Source organism: Kogia breviceps, chromosome 10 (genome assembly GCF_026419965.1).
Source record: "Kogia breviceps isolate mKogBre1 chromosome 10, mKogBre1 haplotype 1, whole genome shotgun sequence".
NCBI classification, from domain to species: Eukaryota; Metazoa; Chordata; class Mammalia; order Artiodactyla; family Physeteridae; genus Kogia; species Kogia breviceps.
The window spans coordinates 36,434,725-36,452,480 of NC_081319.1; the positions used below are offsets into that span (position 1 = coordinate 36,434,725).

Below are 17,756 nucleotides of genomic sequence, written 5' to 3' on the forward strand. Positions count from 1 at the left end.
ATTATCGCAGATGGACAGCTCGGAGTGCCACACTCACGTTACAGGACCTACGTTCATAAACGTGAGTCGCTCCCAGGCCCAGCACCTCCTGCCTGCCAGAGAGCAGCTGTCCTCAAGGGTATGGGGTCTCCCCAGCTGTCTGCTTTCACCAGGACTGCAGCCTCCCAGGCAGCAGTGCTCAGTGAGCCCCCATCATCTCCAAGAATAAACTCTGAAGCCAGCGGCTGTGTGGATCTGAATCATCAGGGAGCTGTCAGAAGAGGGGGAGTGACTTCCCGGGACAGGCAAGCCAACTATATAAGCCCCAGAGGGCTGGGCGCTGCTCAGATCTCTTTCACAGCCACTGCCTTGCAGGGAGCAGTTCCCCACACCCACCATGTCCCAGGTAGGAGGGCCCAGCACAGGCCCTGCTCGTGCCATGGGGTGGGGGTGGAGGATGGACGCTGTCATCTTTAACAGCTGTGTCTTGAGCTGAGCTCTGGGCATAAACACAGGAGGCTCTGCCTCCCCTGGAAGACTGGGGCTCAGGGAGGACAGGCACACAGATTGTGTAAGGCTACAACAGCCATGGCCCCAGAGCTCCCAGTCTGTGGGAAAAGGGCAGAGATTCGGGGTAGGGGGCTGTGAAGTATAGTCAGGAAGGCTTCCTGGAAGAGGTGTGAGGCCTTGAATTGGCTTGAGTTAAGTGAGCAGGGAAGAGGGGTCTCGGCCAAGACACAGTGGTGGGAAAGGGCTCTCAGTCTCGAGGCCTCGGGTTGTAAGATGAGGCTCTGGGCTTTCCAAGGCTGGCACTCAGGAAGCCCCCATCAAGAAGAAGCGCCCCCCTGTGAAGGAGGAGGACCTGAAGGGGGCCCGAGGGAAGCTGACCAAGAACCAGGAGATCAAGTCCAAGACCTACCAGGTCATGCGGGAGTGTGGTGAGTGTTCTTGGGACGATGGGCTCCAGGGGTGCAGATGTGTGTCAGTAGGAGGGAGGATGGGGTTGCGGGGGAGGTCCCATGGGTCCTTTTTCTAAGAGTTCAGAGCTTGTGGGCTCAGGGTGGTGCTCCCCACAAAAGGGGCCTTTCCTCCCTAGGATGCCCGGCCGTGCCCCTGACTACACCTCCTCCCCATCCTCCCCACAGAGCAAGCTGGTTCTGCTGCCCCATCGGTGTTCAGCCTCGCCCGGACTGGCACCGAGACCGTTTTTGAGAAGCCCAAAGCCGAACCAGCCAAGAGTGTCTTTGACTGAGAAGTGCACACCACACCCCTCACCATCAACAACACCTAGACACAGGAGCCTTTCCCAAGAACTCTTTTTTTATGCCAGAACATAGCTTCTCACCCGCGGCCTCTGGGATTGGCACCCTCCCCAACAGCCGTGGCCCTTGAGCCCAGGGACTCTGCACCAGCACCTGGGCAACACCAATAAAGAGGATGCCCAAGTGGCCCCAGCATTTGGAGCGTGTTGGTTGGTCACTGGCCAGGGCCACTAAATGCAGGGGAGGGGTGGGCAAGGTGGGTGTGGGGCACGTTCTGTACGCTTCTCAGCTTTTGGGACGGCCCCAGAGGATAATGCAGGTGCCATTATGGCCACTGCCACGTACTAGAAAGAACCTTGGTTGTGGAGACCTGGCGCTGATCTGTGTGACTTCAGACTGTCTCTCCTCCTTTTCTGAGCCTGTTTCCCCTTGTATGAGGCAAGGGAGCCTATTGCGCAAAACAGGCCATAGTCACGCTGCTCAGAGTGAAGCAGGTGGCGGTGGGGGGACCTGGGACTCACCCTTCCCTTGGTTTTCACAGAAGCCATCAAGATGCCTCCAAGGACCCCAAGGCTCTAAGGGACTCAGGATCCTCAAAGCCCCCTCCCCCTTGTTCATATTGCCTCCCTGCTAGCTCGCATCCCTTCAAAGACAAAGCCAGGTGGAGGCTCCTCTCTGGCCAGTGGCAGTCTGCTTCCTGAGCTACTGTCCCCTCTCCCAAACAGGGTGAGCCTCCCCCTTGCCACTCCCACAGCTCTGCTTGAGGCATGGAACACCAGGTTTTCGGCTCATGTGCGATTCTTCCCACTTCAGGCCTCAGTGTCTCTGTGCGCATGGACCTGTCAGACTCAGGGGACTGCAGAGGCCTGTCCAGCTGTGACAGTAAGACCACAGACAGTCCGGATGTGGACTGTCAGGGTCTGGGCTTACAGTGCCTGGCTCGGGGCCAGTGCCTACAGGAAAGTCCCGGCTGTCCCCTGGGCAGGTGGAGCGGGCTGCACAGAGCCTTTCCCACATTCCTGGCCAGCTCGGCCTCCTTATATAGCTGTTTCCAGGCGGGGTCCATGCTCTGTGCCCCAAGGGAGCAGACCTTCTGTGGTGACCAGGCCTGGGCCTGCTCACTGGGCTCCTGGAGAGGCTGGCTCTTCCCCCAGATTGCTGAAGGGGTATGTCTTCCCGAGTAATCCCAATCACATCCATAGTCGAAGGGGAGAGCCGTATAGATGCACCCAGAGGTGAGGCTCTGACTAAGTCATGCTAAGGAAGGGGAGTATTTACTTGTAGCTACAGACCCAGCTCCCTTCCCTTGGGGCAGATGCTACTGGTGTTGACTGAGGCAGGGGCTAATGTAGGAGCCCCCTTCCAGGCCCTTACAAGCCTGTCACTGCCCCAGGGTCCCAAGTAGGCCCTGAAGATGGTACCCTTTCCCAGTTCCCACCCCTGGGATAGTGTCACTGAGTCCTCCTTCCCCAACCAAGGATCTGGCACCTGGCCACTTTTCTGAAGCATCTTTATCCCATCTGTGGCCCCAGACTCAGGAGCCAAGCTTTCCCAGAGCCACAGGGACATAAGCACCAGCTGCATCCAGATCCCCTAGTATTTATTCGCTTTATTGCTACTTGTTATGAAAGCAGTCTTTCAACTTTATTAAAGGAAAATTGAACAAAAATCATCTGTAATCCTACCCAAGGCCCTCCAGCCACCCTCCTGTGGTCTGAGCCCACGACAACGGCACTGCCTTGGCGTGCTGACAGATCAGCGCTCTGCCCTTTCGCGCTCCAGGCGTGATTCACGGGCTCCCTTGGCACGACTCACCTCCATGTAGGCCACCTGAGCATACACGCCACCACCCCAAATCGTCCTCTTCAGGAGCTCTGTGCTTTCTCTGTTCCATGCTTCCCTCTCAGGAGATTCCCCAGAGCGGGACTTCTGGGCCACAGCCTGTGGGCATCTTTATGGCCCTCAGTTTGTATTGCCAAGTGCAGGTCTTGTTTCGGAGGCCTTGCTGGAGTTGCACCAAGAGTCCTGGGTAGAATAATGGGGCCCAAACAGCATCCTGAGGCCCCAGCAGAGAGAAGGGGGGCTCCTTGACCTAGCCTCTCTCATCCCAGAAATAAGGTGTATCCATCCTGCCTTGGGCCCAGCAGATCTTGCCCCACTCAGGCACCCCAAGGGCTGCTTGGTGCATTTGGGGTCCCACTGCCCAGTCACACTGGCCTGACTTCCAGGCCCCTGCCTCCTGCAAACCACCCTCTGGCCCTCCTCTTCCCAAGCACGCCTGTGTTTCTCCCAGGCTGGGCTTATGGAGAGCAGGCCAGTTCACTGCTCTGTCCCCCAGCCCTAGGGAGCTTGTCGGCGAGATGAGTGGTGCAGGGGTGGTGGTGGTTTGGTCAGATTCTGGACCATTCAGAAGGGGCGCCAGGACCTAACTCCCACCTGAGCCTGCTCCTGCTCAGTACACGTTCCCGTCCCCAGCCAAGGTCCACAGGACATTCGCAGTTTGCCCGCTTATCTGAGGCCACTGCGGTGTTTGGCTTGCAGATCCCTATTTCCCAGAACCTGCCCCCACAGGGGCGGGGCAGCGAACAAGTTACGAATTTATTCCGCTCTTCCTCTCAAGTTCAGAAGCGGCCTGCCAGGCACCAGAGCCAAAATGAAGACCCCAGCCCCTGGCCGCGCCTGCGGCATCGTGCTGGTCCTGCTCTCGCTGGCCACCCTCCAGACCCTCAGGGCCCAAAAGGTAGCGGGTGTCCACGGGTTCCTGTATGTGTGCACCTGAGCGTGAGTGGGACAAGAGGGTGAAGGGGAGGAGAGCCTCCGTGTGTGCAAGCGAGCACGGGTCAGTGTGTGTGCGGAGAAGTAGTGCTGCCCATCGACCAGGCACTACCCTGAGGGCTCTATGGAGAGTCCCCCATTTACAAGAAGGGGTGATCCTGGTATTCCCAGTTCACGAGGAGGAAGTGCAGCCTAACAAGTTGCCCTGGAGGGCGGCAGTGGGTGGGGCGGGTAAGAATGGGCCTCAGGAGCCCAGCTGACGCCTCCTGGCTGTGTGACCTCTCGGAAGTCATTGATGCTTTCCGTGTCTCTTTTTCCTCATCTGTAGAACAAGGTAGTAATAGAACTATTTAGAAGTTTGTGGTGAAGAGGAAACCTATAGTGTTGTAAAATGCTGAGTACAGTGTCTGGCACGGAGCAGACACTGACGTGTAAACAAACCACACAGCCCGCCGCGCACCTCTGTGCTAAGCACAAGTGTGCCACGTGCAGGCGGGCGAGAGATGTGTAGGCTCTGCCTGTTTGCACATGCCCTTCCTTGGAGACCGAAGACCTCGAGCGAAACACATGCCTGGGGGTGTGCCCTGTGGACAGGGCAACAGGAGAGGCCCAATGCTGCAGGGAAAAGGGGGCAAAGCCTTAGAGATGGACCCTCCCTACCTCCGGTTCTCCCAGCTCCTGCAAGCCCCTGGGGGGAGGCTGGCAGGGGCTGTTTTCCCCAGTCACAGGACTTGTTCACTGCCCTTTCGCTGGGCGGAGCTAAGATGGCATGGAAGCTTCCTGACCCAACAGGACCCTCTGCCACTCACCTCTGCCCCAAGGATAAGTAAGTTCCTCCCAGACACAGTGGGGCTCAGGCTCCACACCCCACCCCTTGCCTGCTTGTTCTCTGAGGGGCACTGTGGCCCCCACTGAACAAGACAGACTGATCCCTGCCCCGTGGTACTGTAGGATGGGGAATGAAGCACACAGCTGCCTCTGATCTGAGATGAAAGTGCACAAATGAAATGCTTCATGGAATTTTGCCCGAGGCTTGATCAGTGTCTCGCCTGGGGTTGGGGGCCAGGGCTTGGTCTGGGACCAAGATCAAGGCCCACTCTTTCCTTTCCTCCTCCACTGGTCCAGAATGACATCGACATCTACAGCCTCACTGTAGACTCCAAGGTCTCATCCCGATTTGCCCACACAGTCGTCACCAGCCGGGTCGTCAACAAGGCCAGTACTTTGCAGGAGGTCACCTTCCAGATGGAGCTGCCCAAGAAAGCCTTCATCACCAACTTCTCCATGTAGGTGCCCTTCCTGCTCTCCTCCTCGTCCCCTGCTCCCCAATCCAGCACTGTGACACCATGGTCCCTGTGCCAGATCAGGAAGAGAGGGCCTCTTCCTGATGTGAGATGTGCCAGGATATATGCCTGAGGTGTGTGTGCTCCACCTGTAGGCAATACAGGGACCAGAGGCTTTAGCCGGGAACTTCATACATTCTCAGAGACGTTTCCCTCCCTCCATCCTTCTATCCCTTTCTCCTTCCGGTTCTCCCTCCCTCCCTCCCTCCCTCCCTCCTTTCCTCCCTCCCTTCCTCCATCCATCCTGCCGTGCCTTCATCCCTCCCTCTGTTGGTCCCTCCCGCCATCCATCTCTCCATCTGTTCATCCATTTTCCCTGAGTGCTGCCCAGGTGGCAGTTGGAGAACCCACGGTATCTTTGTGTCTTTGCCTTTGAGAAGTACAGACTTGGGGCATCCTGAGGCCAAGCCCAGGCAGAAGGGAGTCACCAAAAGGCAGATTCCAGCTCAGAATACTGAAAACTTCCTAACCCCTGGGCTGCCCCACAATGAAGCAGTGCCTCAAGGAGGGGGACCACCTCCTTGTCACAGAAGTTCTAAGCCAGGCTCATCCCCCCCCCCACCTCCAACTGGGATACTGCAGAGGGTGGTTCTACTCTGGGTCAGAAGCTGCATTGGGAGGCCCCCTGGGGTTTCTGTGGACTCTGTAAGCAGGTGATGATCCTCACCTTGTCTCTGCTGTCCTCCCCCACCCTTCCCGACCGAGTTTTGCAATGTTTGCTAAATGCAAGAGAACTCTCTGTCCCTGGCCCCGCAGGAGAGGCAGTGATTGAGGACAGGCCAGAGAGAGGCTGATCCCAGAAACTCAGGGAGGGCGATGGGTGGGGCAGAGAGCGAGCATCTCAGGTGGGGTCCTCAGTGCACCCTGGGACCTCTGAAAACCTGCGGTGGGGGTCCGGTCCCTATGGTTGGCTCCTTACCTCACTGCCCACACCCCTCCAGCAGCCCTTGATTTCCTCACCCTGGAGCCAGGCATGTGCTGCCCAACTTGCAGCATAAGCTTCACAGGCTGCACCCCGCCTCCCATGTGGGTGCCACGGCCGGCAAGTTACAAGGTTTCAGGCCCATCGCATCTTCTGAGGACCCTGGACTTGCACCCCTCTCTGGGCCCAGCTCCTGTTGCTGCATGAGATAGGGAAGCAGGGGGCAGGGGGCCCTGCTCCTGAGGCTGCCTGGGATCCCAAATTGGACATCTGGGAGGAGGAGCCCTGCAGCCCAGCAGCAGCCCAATCCCTAGCCCAGAGTTAAATTGTGACCAGGGAGATCAGGAGGGTGTGGAGGAAGGACACTTGGTCCTGAGGTCCTAGCTGCCCCCACTCCCCCCTGTACACTCTCACCCTCTCACACCACCCCCAGACAGAACAGGCTTATGTTTGCCTGCCAGTTCACTCTCAGTTCCCAGAAATGGCCACTAGGATTGTCTGCATGCCCCAAGGAGCCCTGTCCACCAGTTGTCCAAAACTTCCTTCCCCAGAGGCCAACCTCTCTGCAGAGTGGCCTGTCCAGTGTTGGAAGAGGGGGCAGCCATGGGGGAGAGGAGGGGTCAGAGCCTTCAGTCCTGTGTCTCCACTGGCCTGGGAGCTGGCGTCTTCCTCCTGCTGAGTCTGCCCCACGGGGCTGAGTGAACTGTGGCTCAGAGATCTCGCTGGTGGCTGACCAGTTCCTCTGAGAACAGTCTGTGGGATGGAAGGGGCATCTGGGACGTGGAGCCAGACAGGAAGGGAGAAGAGAGGCCGGGACCTGCCTCCCCTGCAGCCTTCATCCCAGTTGTTCAGTAAAAGGCGTGTTTGCCAACACAGTGCACGTCTCAGGGTAGACGGAGGCCTGCAGAGCCCCCATCCACACCGGGCCCCACACAGAGTCATGTCCACAGTAGATGCATGATGAACAGGTGGGCTCAGGTAAAGATGGGAGTCAGTCTGTCAAGAGGCACGTGAAGTCCCGGAGGAGGCAGGATTGCAGGGGGCCTCCCCCACTGGGATCTCAGCAACTCCCTCCCTCCTGCCCCAGGATCATTGATGGTGTGACCTACCCCGGTAACATCAAGGAAAAGGCTGCAGCCCAGGAGCAATACAGCGCAGCTGTGGCGAGGGGAGAGAGCGCCGGCCTCGTCAAGTGAGCCCAACGGGGTGAGGAGGACCCTGTGGGGGTGGGGCTGCCCCTGCCTTCAGCCGCCCCTGGTCTGAGGGGCAGACCTGATGCCCTCTTCCCCCAGGGCCACTGGGAGAAAGACAGAGCAGTTCCAGGTGTCAGTCAGTGTGGCGCCCACTGCCAAGGTCACCTTCGAGCTGGTGTATGAGGAGCTCTTGGTGCGGCATCTGGGAGCATACGAGCTGCTGCTGAAAGTCCAGCCCCAGCAGCTGGTCAAGCACCTGCAGGTACCTGGTGCCGCCTCCTCTTAGAAGTCCTCCTAGATGACCTCACTCTCCTGAGGGCGGCCCCTGCTTCCCCTTCTGCTTCCCGTGAGGGCCAGCCCTGTCCCCCAGCAGACCCAGTAACCCACTTCTTGCCTCTAGATGGACATTTACATCTTCGAGCCTCAGGGCATCAGCTTTCTGGAGACAGAGAGCACCTTCATGACCAATGAACTGGCAGAGGCCCTCACCACCTCACAGAACAAGACCAAGGTGGGCCTGCTATGGTCTGTGGGTGAGAGTTCCCAGGGGCCTGTCTTCGGGCTGGCTCTATGGGCCTGGATTTCCAGAGTGGGACCATTGGGCAGAATCTCTGAGCTAGAGGGACTTGTGAGGTTCCTGTGTCCATGCTGTCATTTGGCAGATGGGGAGGGCAAGGCCTAGGGAAGGATGGTGGGTGCTGGTTTGAACCCTGAGATCGGGAGAGAAGACTGATGTCAGGGTCCCAGGACCAGGTAGGGAGGAGGAGCTGACTGGACCGCACACATCCTGAGCCCAACCTCTGCTTGCACAGATTTGGAGCAGGGGATTCACTTGTACCCACTCCCCTACATGGAGGCAGTCTATCCGATAGCTCAGCTGGAGAGAAAGTTCTCTGGAATTTGACCCAAGGCTGCCTCCTGGAGTTCTCTCTTCAGATGGGGGTGAGGGGTGTTGTTGACATGGCCTTGCTGCTCCTCCCAACTTCAGCCTGGTCATTTTTCCAGGCTCATGTCCGATTCAAGCCGACGCTGTCCCAGCAGCAAAAGTCTCCAGAGCAGCAGCAGGACACAGTCCTGGATGGCAACTTCATCGTCCGCTATGATGTGGACCGGACTGTCTCCGGGGGTTCCATTCAGGTGTGTGGGCTCCAGAGAAGAGCTGAGCCACCAAAAAGTCCATCTACCCTCAAGGACCTGAGCCTGGGGGTTCTAAAAGAAAAGACAAAATAACCACCCCTAGTTACCAGTGTGCACCACGCGCAGCACAGACGGCAAGCAGGCAGTTTAGTTGTGTTGTCCCTGAAACAATTCTCTTTCGGAGGGAAGAAAGTTTGTCTCTGCTGAAGAACTGCCCTGCAGGGTTTCCCTTGTAGCCTTGGCTGCCAGGAGACTCACAGTTCACTTTTTAAAATTTTTTTTATAAATTTATTTAATTATTTTATTTATTTGGCTGCCTTGGGTCTTCGTTTCTGTGCGAGGGCTTTCTCTAGTTGCGGCGAGCAGGGGCCGCTCTTCATCGCGGTGTGCGGGCCTCTCACTATCGCGGCCTGTCTTGTTGCAGAGCACAGGCTCCAGACGTGCAGGCTCAGTAGCTGTGGCTCACGGGCCCAGTTGCTCTGCAGCATGTGGGATCTTCCCCGACCGGGGCTCAAACCCGTGTCTCCTGCATTGGTTGGCAGGTGGATTCTGAACCACTGCGCCACCAGGGAAGCCCCTCACAGTTCACTTTTATGCTCAATTACAGTACCTTCTTTCACACAAGTTTCTGGCATCATTGTGCTTCCCCTTTATTTTTGAGCAAATCACTGTTTTCTCGCCCCTTTCCCAAACCACTGGGTCCAGGGGAGACCAGCCCCTCGAGGATCCAGAAGAACATGCAGGAAGCCATAGATGGACCTTGTTTTTGGATTCTTCACTTTTTTGATGGATCTCAGGTTTATTATGTCTGAACCTTTTACTATAAGCTGCCTCAAATACTAAAACAAGTAAGAGGTAAAGTAGGGGTAGAGTTCTGGTGGGTCATGCATGAGCAGGGAAGCCTTCTCCAAGGGAGGGGCTGGGCTAAACCCTAAAGTATGGCAAGGATTTGGGGAGGTTAATGGTGGGACAGGGATGGAGGGTGATGGAATGAAGAGAGCAGAGGAACCCCAGGACTGGGGATGAGGAGGCTGATTAGGGGCAGGGCAGGGCTGCAGCTCTTACACCTGGGTGTGTCTCACTCTGGTCACAGATCGAGAATGGCTACTTTGTGCACTACTTTGCTCCTGAGCACCTGGCCACGATACCCAAGAATGTGATCTTTGTCATTGACAAGAGCGGCTCCATGAGGGGCAAGAAAATCCAGCAGGTGGGTCCCATGGGCCAGGCGGGGTCCTGAAAACTCACAGATGTCCCACACCATCAGCTCTGGTCCAGCAGGCAGACCTGCCCTCCTCCATCTTCCTAGGTAGGGGGCTCCCATGGATCGAGGTTGGTCAGAGTTTGGGGAAGGTCCTGCCGCTAGAGCATTCACCATGTTCTCACTGCAGATGTGAGCCTGGGGGTGCAGCCCAAGGGCACATGAGCCCCCAGGGAGACCCCACTGAGACACCCACCTTATGTCCCCTTCCCCTGACCAGACCCGGGAAGCCCTCATCAAGATCCTGGGTGACCTCGGTCCCCGTGACCAGTTCAACCTCATCAGCTTCAGTGGGGAAGCAACCCAGTGGAAGCCACAGCTAGTGCCAGCCTCGGCTAAGAACGTGAATGAGGCCAAGAGCTACGCCAGTGGCATCCAGGCCCAGGGAGGTGAGCACCTCTACAGCCTTGCATGGTTGCAACTTCCAGGGCACTGAGCCCAGCCTGGGGCACCCTGCTGGGAGCCACCCTAAGAGTGTGTGCCCACAGGGACCAATATAAACGATGCGATACTGATGGCCGTGCAACTGCTAGAGAGAGCCAACCGGGAGGAGCTGCTGCCCGCAGGAAGCGTCACCCTCATCATCCTCCTCACCGACGGCGACCCCACTGCGGGTGAGGCACTGCCAGCAGCCCCAGGGCGTGCTGCCCAGAGGGAGTAGCTGGGCTCCAGCCCGGCTTGCTGTGGGACCTGGGGCAGGGAGGGGGGATCTCTGAGGCCCCTCTGGCTCTGAGATTCCAGAAATATCTGTTGAGCAAATCACTGTTTTCTCACCCCTTTCCGAAACCACTGGGTCCAGGGGAAACCAACCCCTCAAGGATCCAGAAGAACGTGAAGGAAGCCATAGATGGCCAGCACAGCCTCTTCTGCCTGGGCTTCGGCTTCGACGTCAGCTACCCCTTCCTGGAGAAGCTGGCACTGGACAACGGTGGCCTGGCCCGGCGCATCTATGAGGACTCGGACTCCGCACTGCAGCTCCAGGTGCCTGTGCGCCCCTGCTGGGCCACGTGAGCGAGGGATGGCACTGACAGGCGGGCAGACCCCAGCACAGCTCTCATGACACCCCCACCCTGCAGGACTTCTACCAAGAGGTGGCCAACCCACTGATGACATCGGTGGCCTTCGAGTACCCAAGCAACGCTGTGGAGGCGGTCACACAGGACGCCTTCCGGCTGTTCTTCAAGGGCTCCGAGTTGGTGGTGGCCGGGAAGCTCCGGGACCAGAGCCCTGATGTTCTCTCAGCCAAAGTCAGGGGGCAGCTGGTAGGTGTGGCCAGCCATCCTGGAGGGAAAGGGCAGCCGCGGCAGGCAGGCAGAGCGGCTGGGTTCAAACCCCAGCCCTGCCAGGCTCCAGCCGGTTGACCCTGAGCAAGTTAAAGAGTGCCCTCCGCCACTTGCGGATGACGCATCCCCACCGTGTTGGCTCCCGGTAGAGGTTCGGTGAGATGATGTGATTTTCCCAGAGCACCTTTGTGGGGCCGGCATGCGGCAGACACTCAGTGGTCAGTCAGTGCTGCTGCTGCTGTTCCCAAGGGCACTGGTGCTTGGCATCCCCTCCTGTCCTCACACCAGCCCTCTGAGGTTACAATCAGGCAGGGAGGGCTGCTCCCATTTCACAGATGAGCAGCCTGACATCAGGCAGAGCAGGCGGTTTGCCCTGGACCCCACTGCAGCCGGGTCAAGAACCCAGCTCACCATGTGGCGTCCTGTCCTTGCCCAGCCTTCCCTGCCTCTGTGCCATGGGAGGCCCTCTCATTCCACAAAGAGAAACACAGCACTTCTCTAGGCCCCGGGGATACTGCCCCCACGGGAGAGACAGCATGGGTAAATAGTCACACAAACCAGGAGCTACAGGCTGGATAAATTCGGGGACTCGGGAGCAGCACTGGGAACCCCAGCCTGGCCTGGGGATCATGGAGGGCTTCCCAGAGGAGGCTCAGCCAAGACTGGGAGGTGAGTAGAAGGTGGCAGAGGCCAGATGGTGGAGGGGTGGAGGAATGTTCCAGGCTTGCGTAGCAGGCAGGCAGCATGTGTGGGGAGAATAGCAGGTGGGCTAGGCAAGCGGGCATGGGGGGCCCAGGGCCTCGTCTCAGGAGAAGTAGCCAAGTGTCATGAGGGGAAGGGCATGCCCTGTGGCCAGTCTGCCCGGCTTCACCTCCAGCTCTGCCGTCTCCCAGAGGTGAGACCTGGGGCAAGGCACTTAAGCTCCCTGTGCCTCAGTTTCCTGCTGTATACAAATGAAAATAAGTCACCTCGCCCACACCTGGTAAAACTGCAGTGGGGATTAAGGTCTCGCCTGGTATAAACACTCCATGTATGTTAGCTGCTGATATCCTGGTGGCCACGGGTTCCCAAAGTGCAGAATCCAAGGTGACTTGGAGTAGGTTACAAACATGTCTTTGTTTTAGTAGTTATGTATTTATTTTAATGTGTTCTGAAAAATAACTCGAACCACAGACCTAAGATTTCACAGGTATTATTGCTCGGGTCAAGACCAAGAGTGTTAGTCTATTTAAAGTTCATTGGAGAAAAACCATCAAACAAATAGCTGTATGTGTGGAGAAGGCAAAATTCGTGCAGCTCCTGGTTCTGCGCCTGCTGTGTAGCACCTGGGGTAGTTTGTTCCCTTTTATCTCCACCTCCTTGTCATCCTTGGAGGCTCTGTGGCTGAGCCCCTCACACCCCTAAACACACTCCCTACTCTCCACTCTACTCAAAGGAAATGTGGCCTTGCAGCCAACGCTGCCCCCGCCAGGTTTCTCGTGGCATTGCTGGGCAGCGCCAGGCCAGGTGCAGACGTCACACCCTCACTGCTCCTGCCCTGGCTGGGCCCCTCTTTCCAGCACATGGAGAACATCACCTTTGTAACGGAGTCCTGCGTGGCAGAGCAGGAAGAGGCGTTCTGGAGCCCCAGATACATCTTCCACAGCTTCATGGAGAGACTGTGGGCGTACCTGACCATCCAGCAACTGCTGGAGCAAACGTGGGTGGACGCACCCTCCAGGGCCCGCTGGGGTGACCACACAGGGTCTCAGCACTTCCCCAGGCTCTTCGCTGGTGGGGCAGGCACAGCTGGCTCTAGGCATGGAGACAGGGTGGCGGTATAGTGTCTGAGTTCCAGGCTCCCAGTGGGAGCTCCCTAGAGGGGTCTGGAAGGGAGGGAGAGTCTGACTGGGCACCCGGGGGCCTGCTGAGCCACTTGTTTCCTCCGCCTGCAGAGTCTCCACGCTAGATGCTGAGAAGCAGGCTCTTGAGGCCCGAGCTCTGAACTTGTCGCTCAGCTACAGCTTTGTCACCCCGCTCACGTCCATGGTGATCACCAAACCCGAAGGTCAAGAGCAGTCTCAGGTTGCTGAGAAGCCCATGGAAAATGGTGGGTGTGGCAGCAGAGTTTTGACCCAACATTTTCCCTAGCCCCTCCCCACCTCCCGAACAAGACGCCACCCCTGCCACCCACAGACTCCCAAGAGACTTACTCTATTTCATTGACAAGGAAACTGAGGCCAGGTCTCCTGACCCCTGCATGTTCACTGCACCTGTGTAGTGCTGGGGTTGGCAAGCAAGGTTAAACAGAAGCACTTCAAATTTATCAAAACCACCCTGACAGTGTATCTCTTTTTTTGTCTTAACCAGAAAACAGACACAGGAACGTCCACTCAGGTAAGGGCCTAATACCCTCTAAGGCTGGCCTGGGTGACTATTGGTTGACACAGGGCCTATGGTACAGTGACCGTGAGGTTGCTAGCCAGGGCCTCTCCAACCCAGCCCTGCTCAGGAGGGGGTGTCACCTGCCCAAGCACACTGGTGCATTTAGTTACCTGTTCATTCATATTGGTTGCCACTCAGGCCCTGTCCTGGGCACTAGGGACACAGACCCCCATCCCACTGGGGGCCCCAGGAAGGTACATCCAAGAAGCAAACCCAGGTCTCTGATTTCCAGGTCACACTCTCTTCAGACATCATTCCATGGGAGACAGAGCGTCCAGAATAACAGGTAGCAAAAGAGGAGAGGATAGAGGAAGGGGCTGTTGACAGAACCTTGACCCTGGCCACAGACTGGGCTCTGCCCTGGCTGTGGGGGGGGAGTGACTCTTGTCTCACCTAGCTGGTGGCAGGGCTGGGACTCAAATCCAGTTGTGTCCAATTAGGAGGCGGCAGTGCAGACCCTGTCTTTTCTAAAAGAAGAGGCTGGAGAGGACAAGGTAGTTTGAGGGGCACTGCCAGAGTGGGGCAAGGGGGGCCAATATCCCAGCAAGGAGGAGTTCAAGAAGTGTCCATTGTTCCAGCTTTGAATTTCTCCCAGAATGGCGGGTGTGGGGAGGGGAGCCATTTGCCTTCTCCATGTCCCTCTTTTGGGGTGGGTCCCAGAGCCCTGGCTGTGGGGACCCATGGCACTGCTTGAGAAAAGACTGCATGTGTCAACTTTTCCAAAGCTGGAGTTTTCGATAAGCTGTACAGCTTCCCAACGAGATTAGGACCACCTGGACCTCTTCATCCTCTTCATCTTCCTTATCCATCCCACCGTACGACTTTGGGACCAACGCTACCAGACGTGATGTCACGTAAGCCGCTTTCTGACCCTCTGAGGGCCTAGTGTCCTCAAGATGAACCTGCCCATAGAATTGGATGAGATAAAGCACCAAGCACAGGGCTAGGCACAGACCAGGGAGAGTTGCTGTAAGGTATGACATTAAATAACGTGTCCTTTATTTTTACTGAACTGGATTCATTACACTCTGGAGGCTGGCTCAGGATGGAACGCTCTAGAAAGGGAAGGTGTCCTCCATTCCCAAAGCCAGGAGTAGTCCCTTGAGCTGTTTCTGATCTCCAAATCTGGACTCAGACACAGCCACAGGGCCAGGCTGGACCCTGTTTCCTCAGAGTTTTCCCTAATAGCATGCTCTTCTGGTTGAAAAATCTCTTTGCAAAGGCTCTTCCAGATTGGGTGTACATGTGGCAGGGGTTGTGGAATTGGAGCTTGGTGGGTGGCAGGTGGCAGTGATGGCTGGAGGGCTTGCCGATTGCTTTGAATCCTGACTGCCTTCTCCCTTTCTGTTCCTGGCTGTTCCTGCACTAATTCCTGCGTCAGGGCCATCAGCTACCTCATTTCCTGATGAAGTGTCTCATGACATGGACTTAAGAATCAAAGGTACCTCCAGGCAGCAATAGATTCTGGCCCTATAGCAGGGAGACCCTGGGAGGGGAGAGCCCGGGGAGCTCTACGAACTTGTCACGTGGGTTTCTCGATGGAGAGGGAGCCCTGCCACACCCATCTGCTACTCCATTCCTCAACCTGCCCCTCCCCAGGAAGGGGCTGCCTAAACCCAGACTTTTTCTTCTTTCAGAAACAACCACAGCAACCACACACCCCGGTAAGTGCCAGCTCCCCTCAGCCCCCCTCACCGCCCTCACCCCCAGCCTGCTCTACCTGCCCCCAGAACCACACCTGCCGTCCCAGCCCCCATCCAGCCTCCTTCCGTCATCCTGCCGCTGCCTGGGCAGAGCGTGGACCGGCTCTGTGTGGACCTCAAGCGCTCTCAGGGACCGACAAACCTGCTCTCAGACCCTGGCCAAGGTGAGAGGTGCACACCCAGTCATACACCCAGAGAGACCCGGGCACCATGCACCCCCAACTTCCCACCCCGGAAAAAACGGTGGGAAACCTGCCCACAGAGACTCACGGGCAGTCCTCGTCCCAGGTGGTAACGTGGCCACGCCCCTGAGCACCAACACTTGTGCTCATACATCTTCCCCACAGACCCTTCACTGGGCACCACATATGCAGGCCTGAGTGACCTGCACCCCAGAGTGACCAGACGTGGGCTTGCCCCCAGGCACTGCCGTACTTCAGGGGTGGGGAGACAGACCTGGGCACAGAGCAGCACAGGGGCCTGTCGTCCATGCCCAGAGCACCATGGAGACGAGCCCAGAGGAGATGAGAGCTGTCCTAGGGTCAGGGGAGGCTGCACAGGGTCATATGGGGGTGACTGGGCCGTAGCAGAGAAGCGGGGGGTCCACAAGGTAGAGGAAGGGGTAGGCAGAAGCACAGAGCCCTCAAGGAAGCTGTTGGGGCTATAGGGGGTGTGAAGGAAACAAATGGGGGGAGGAGGTAGGTGTGCTGGCCCGACCTGCCCCCGAGTCCCCAGAAGGGTGGAGCTGAACTGTCAGGTCAGACGTGGGGACACACAGCACTCGGGATGCTCAAATGCACACCTGCAGAGCCACTCACAGTCAGCGAACATCTACGGCCCCCTCGTTTCCCCCAGACCCTCACACACTGTCTCCCGCTTCATCACGCCAGGCCCAGAGTCTGTTTGCTCCCTGAAGGTAGGGACCGCTGATTTTCCCTCCCACTCTTGGCCACGGTGCCCAGCTCAGGGTCAGGCACACTGCAGGGGCTTCACGCTCGTTTACTGACTTCACACGAGACCTCCCTCCTCAGAGGGCTCGTCTGAAGATGGCTGTCACCCAAGACTCGGGGGCCCCTCCAAAGCCATAGAGAACCAAGGGATGAGTGGAAAGACTGTGGGAAGCAGGCCCGCGGTGTGAGGGGAGGCTGGGGAAGGGGACTGGAGGTGAGTGGGTGAAGAGCGGCTCCAGGGGTTGTAGCCGGAGGGACCACCTGTTCAGGCCAGTGCCCAGCTGGGACCACAGCTTCGACCTCTCTGCTTCCGGCCCTCTCAGGGATTGAGGTGACTGGCCACTATGACACAGAGAAGGCCCACTTCTCGTGGATTGAGGTGACCTTCAAGAAACCCCAGCTGCAGGTTCGTGCATCCCCTGAGCACGTGGTCGTGACTCGGAGCCGAAGAAGCTCTGCATACAAGTGGAAGAAAACTCTGTACTCGGTGATGCCAGGGTAAGCCACAGGCTGGGGACCGGCAGTGACCCCTCACCCCACGTTAGCTGGTGATGGGACGCCGCAGGCCTGGGGAGGGAGTGGCTGGGCATGAGTCCTCTGCAGTGGGCCGCACCGACAGGAGGGGCAGAGATGCACAGAGCCCTATACATACCCCTCCCGCTCTGGAGGGTTCCAAGGGGTTGTCCCGGAGACCTGGCTACCCTCACGCCTAACCCAGGTCACTGTCCTGTGCAGGGGACGGTGTGGTTTGGAGCTGCTCTGCTGAGTGACCGTAGGCAGGCTGCTTAGCCCCTCTCACTTCTAACTAGGGATAATCATCTGACCCTGAGTCGGAGGGCTGAGGGGATGGTCCAGTGAGAGAATGTGCTTGGGAAGCACTTTGCCCACAGATAGTAAGGTGCCCACTGGGCATGTGGGAAGGTGTGCTCTCTACGTGGTGAGGTAACCCTGACAACGAGAGGTTGGAGAGCACTGTCCATCAGGGGAGGTTACAGTTGTCCTCCTTATCTTTGAAGCTCTATTGAGGAGAGACAGGTCCCTCTGACATCAACACCGGGCAGCTGGTGGGTAGTGGAGAAGGATGGCGACCTCTTCTTGTGGGGCTTCCCCTGTGTGGAGCCTTGCAGAGGTAGCTCTCCTGCTCTGGGAGTCACGAGGGGCCTGGGAGAGAGGCCAAGGACCCTGGCCCTCTTCGAGCCGTGTTCTCTGAGCCCCCAGCCTGTGCTGAGTATGGAGAGCCTTGTCCGCTCCCTCTCACCCAGCCCCTCCGAAAGGACTGGTTCCCACTTGATACATGAGTGCACACCTGGCAAATCTGAGGGGCTCACCTGAAAAGCTCCCAATTTCATAAAAGATCTTAGTTTCCTGCTATCTGGTACACACACAAAGATCAATAGCATTTCTGTGCCTTGGACATACACACTAGAAGATGGAATAAAGGATTCCTATCAATCGTGGTAATTGAACGTCCACATACTTTCATGAGCTACAGAAGATGCACATAAAGAAAAATAGACCATGCTT

At 57.5% G+C, this 17,756-nt stretch overlaps 2 protein-coding genes across 14 annotated transcripts in view; both read left to right on the forward strand.

Annotated features, from left to right (window-relative positions):
- MUSTN1 (musculoskeletal, embryonic nuclear protein 1) lies at positions 1–1,436 on the forward strand. The gene is made up of 3 exons (XM_059076025.2): positions 1–385; positions 785–917; positions 1,125–1,436. The coding sequence occupies exons 1-3, from the start codon at positions 377–379 to the stop codon at positions 1,229–1,231; spliced, it is 249 nt and encodes an 82-aa protein (XP_058932008.1). The 5' UTR covers positions 1–376; the 3' UTR covers positions 1,232–1,436.
- The window catches only part of ITIH4 (inter-alpha-trypsin inhibitor heavy chain 4), a 24,613-nt gene continuing 8,239 nt past the window's right edge, over positions 1,383–17,756 (forward strand). For 7 of the 13 annotated variants that reach the window (XM_067043955.1, XM_067043954.1, XM_067043958.1 and 4 more), the window contains exons 1-22: positions 1,417–1,497; positions 3,862–3,981; positions 5,142–5,302; positions 7,369–7,473; positions 7,574–7,736; positions 7,875–7,985; positions 8,480–8,611; positions 9,705–9,821; positions 10,093–10,261; positions 10,361–10,486; positions 10,672–10,853; positions 10,949–11,134; positions 12,715–12,854; positions 13,090–13,244; positions 13,505–13,531; positions 13,812–13,865; positions 14,020–14,073; positions 14,305–14,433; positions 14,961–15,020; positions 15,217–15,243; positions 15,330–15,446; positions 16,556–16,730. In XM_067043955.1, the coding sequence (XP_066900056.1) occupies positions 1,417–1,497; positions 3,862–3,981; positions 5,142–5,302; positions 7,369–7,473; positions 7,574–7,736; positions 7,875–7,985; positions 8,480–8,611; positions 9,705–9,821; positions 10,093–10,261; positions 10,361–10,486; positions 10,672–10,853; positions 10,949–11,134; positions 12,715–12,854; positions 13,090–13,244; positions 13,505–13,531; positions 13,812–13,865; positions 14,020–14,073; positions 14,305–14,433; positions 14,961–15,020; positions 15,217–15,243; positions 15,330–15,446; positions 16,556–16,730 (2,591 nt within the window). Of the gene's footprint in view, positions 1,498–1,882; positions 1,968–3,861; positions 3,982–5,141; positions 5,303–7,368; positions 7,474–7,573; positions 7,737–7,874; positions 7,986–8,479; positions 8,612–9,704; positions 9,822–10,092; positions 10,262–10,360; positions 10,487–10,671; positions 10,854–10,948; positions 11,135–12,714; positions 12,855–13,089; positions 13,245–13,504; positions 13,532–13,811; positions 13,866–14,019; positions 14,074–14,304; positions 14,434–14,960; positions 15,021–15,216; positions 15,244–15,329; positions 15,447–16,555; positions 16,731–17,756 lie in introns of those variants that run through there. The other 6 variants (XM_067043956.1, XM_067043965.1, XM_067043961.1 and 3 more) reach the window with 5 other exon arrangements.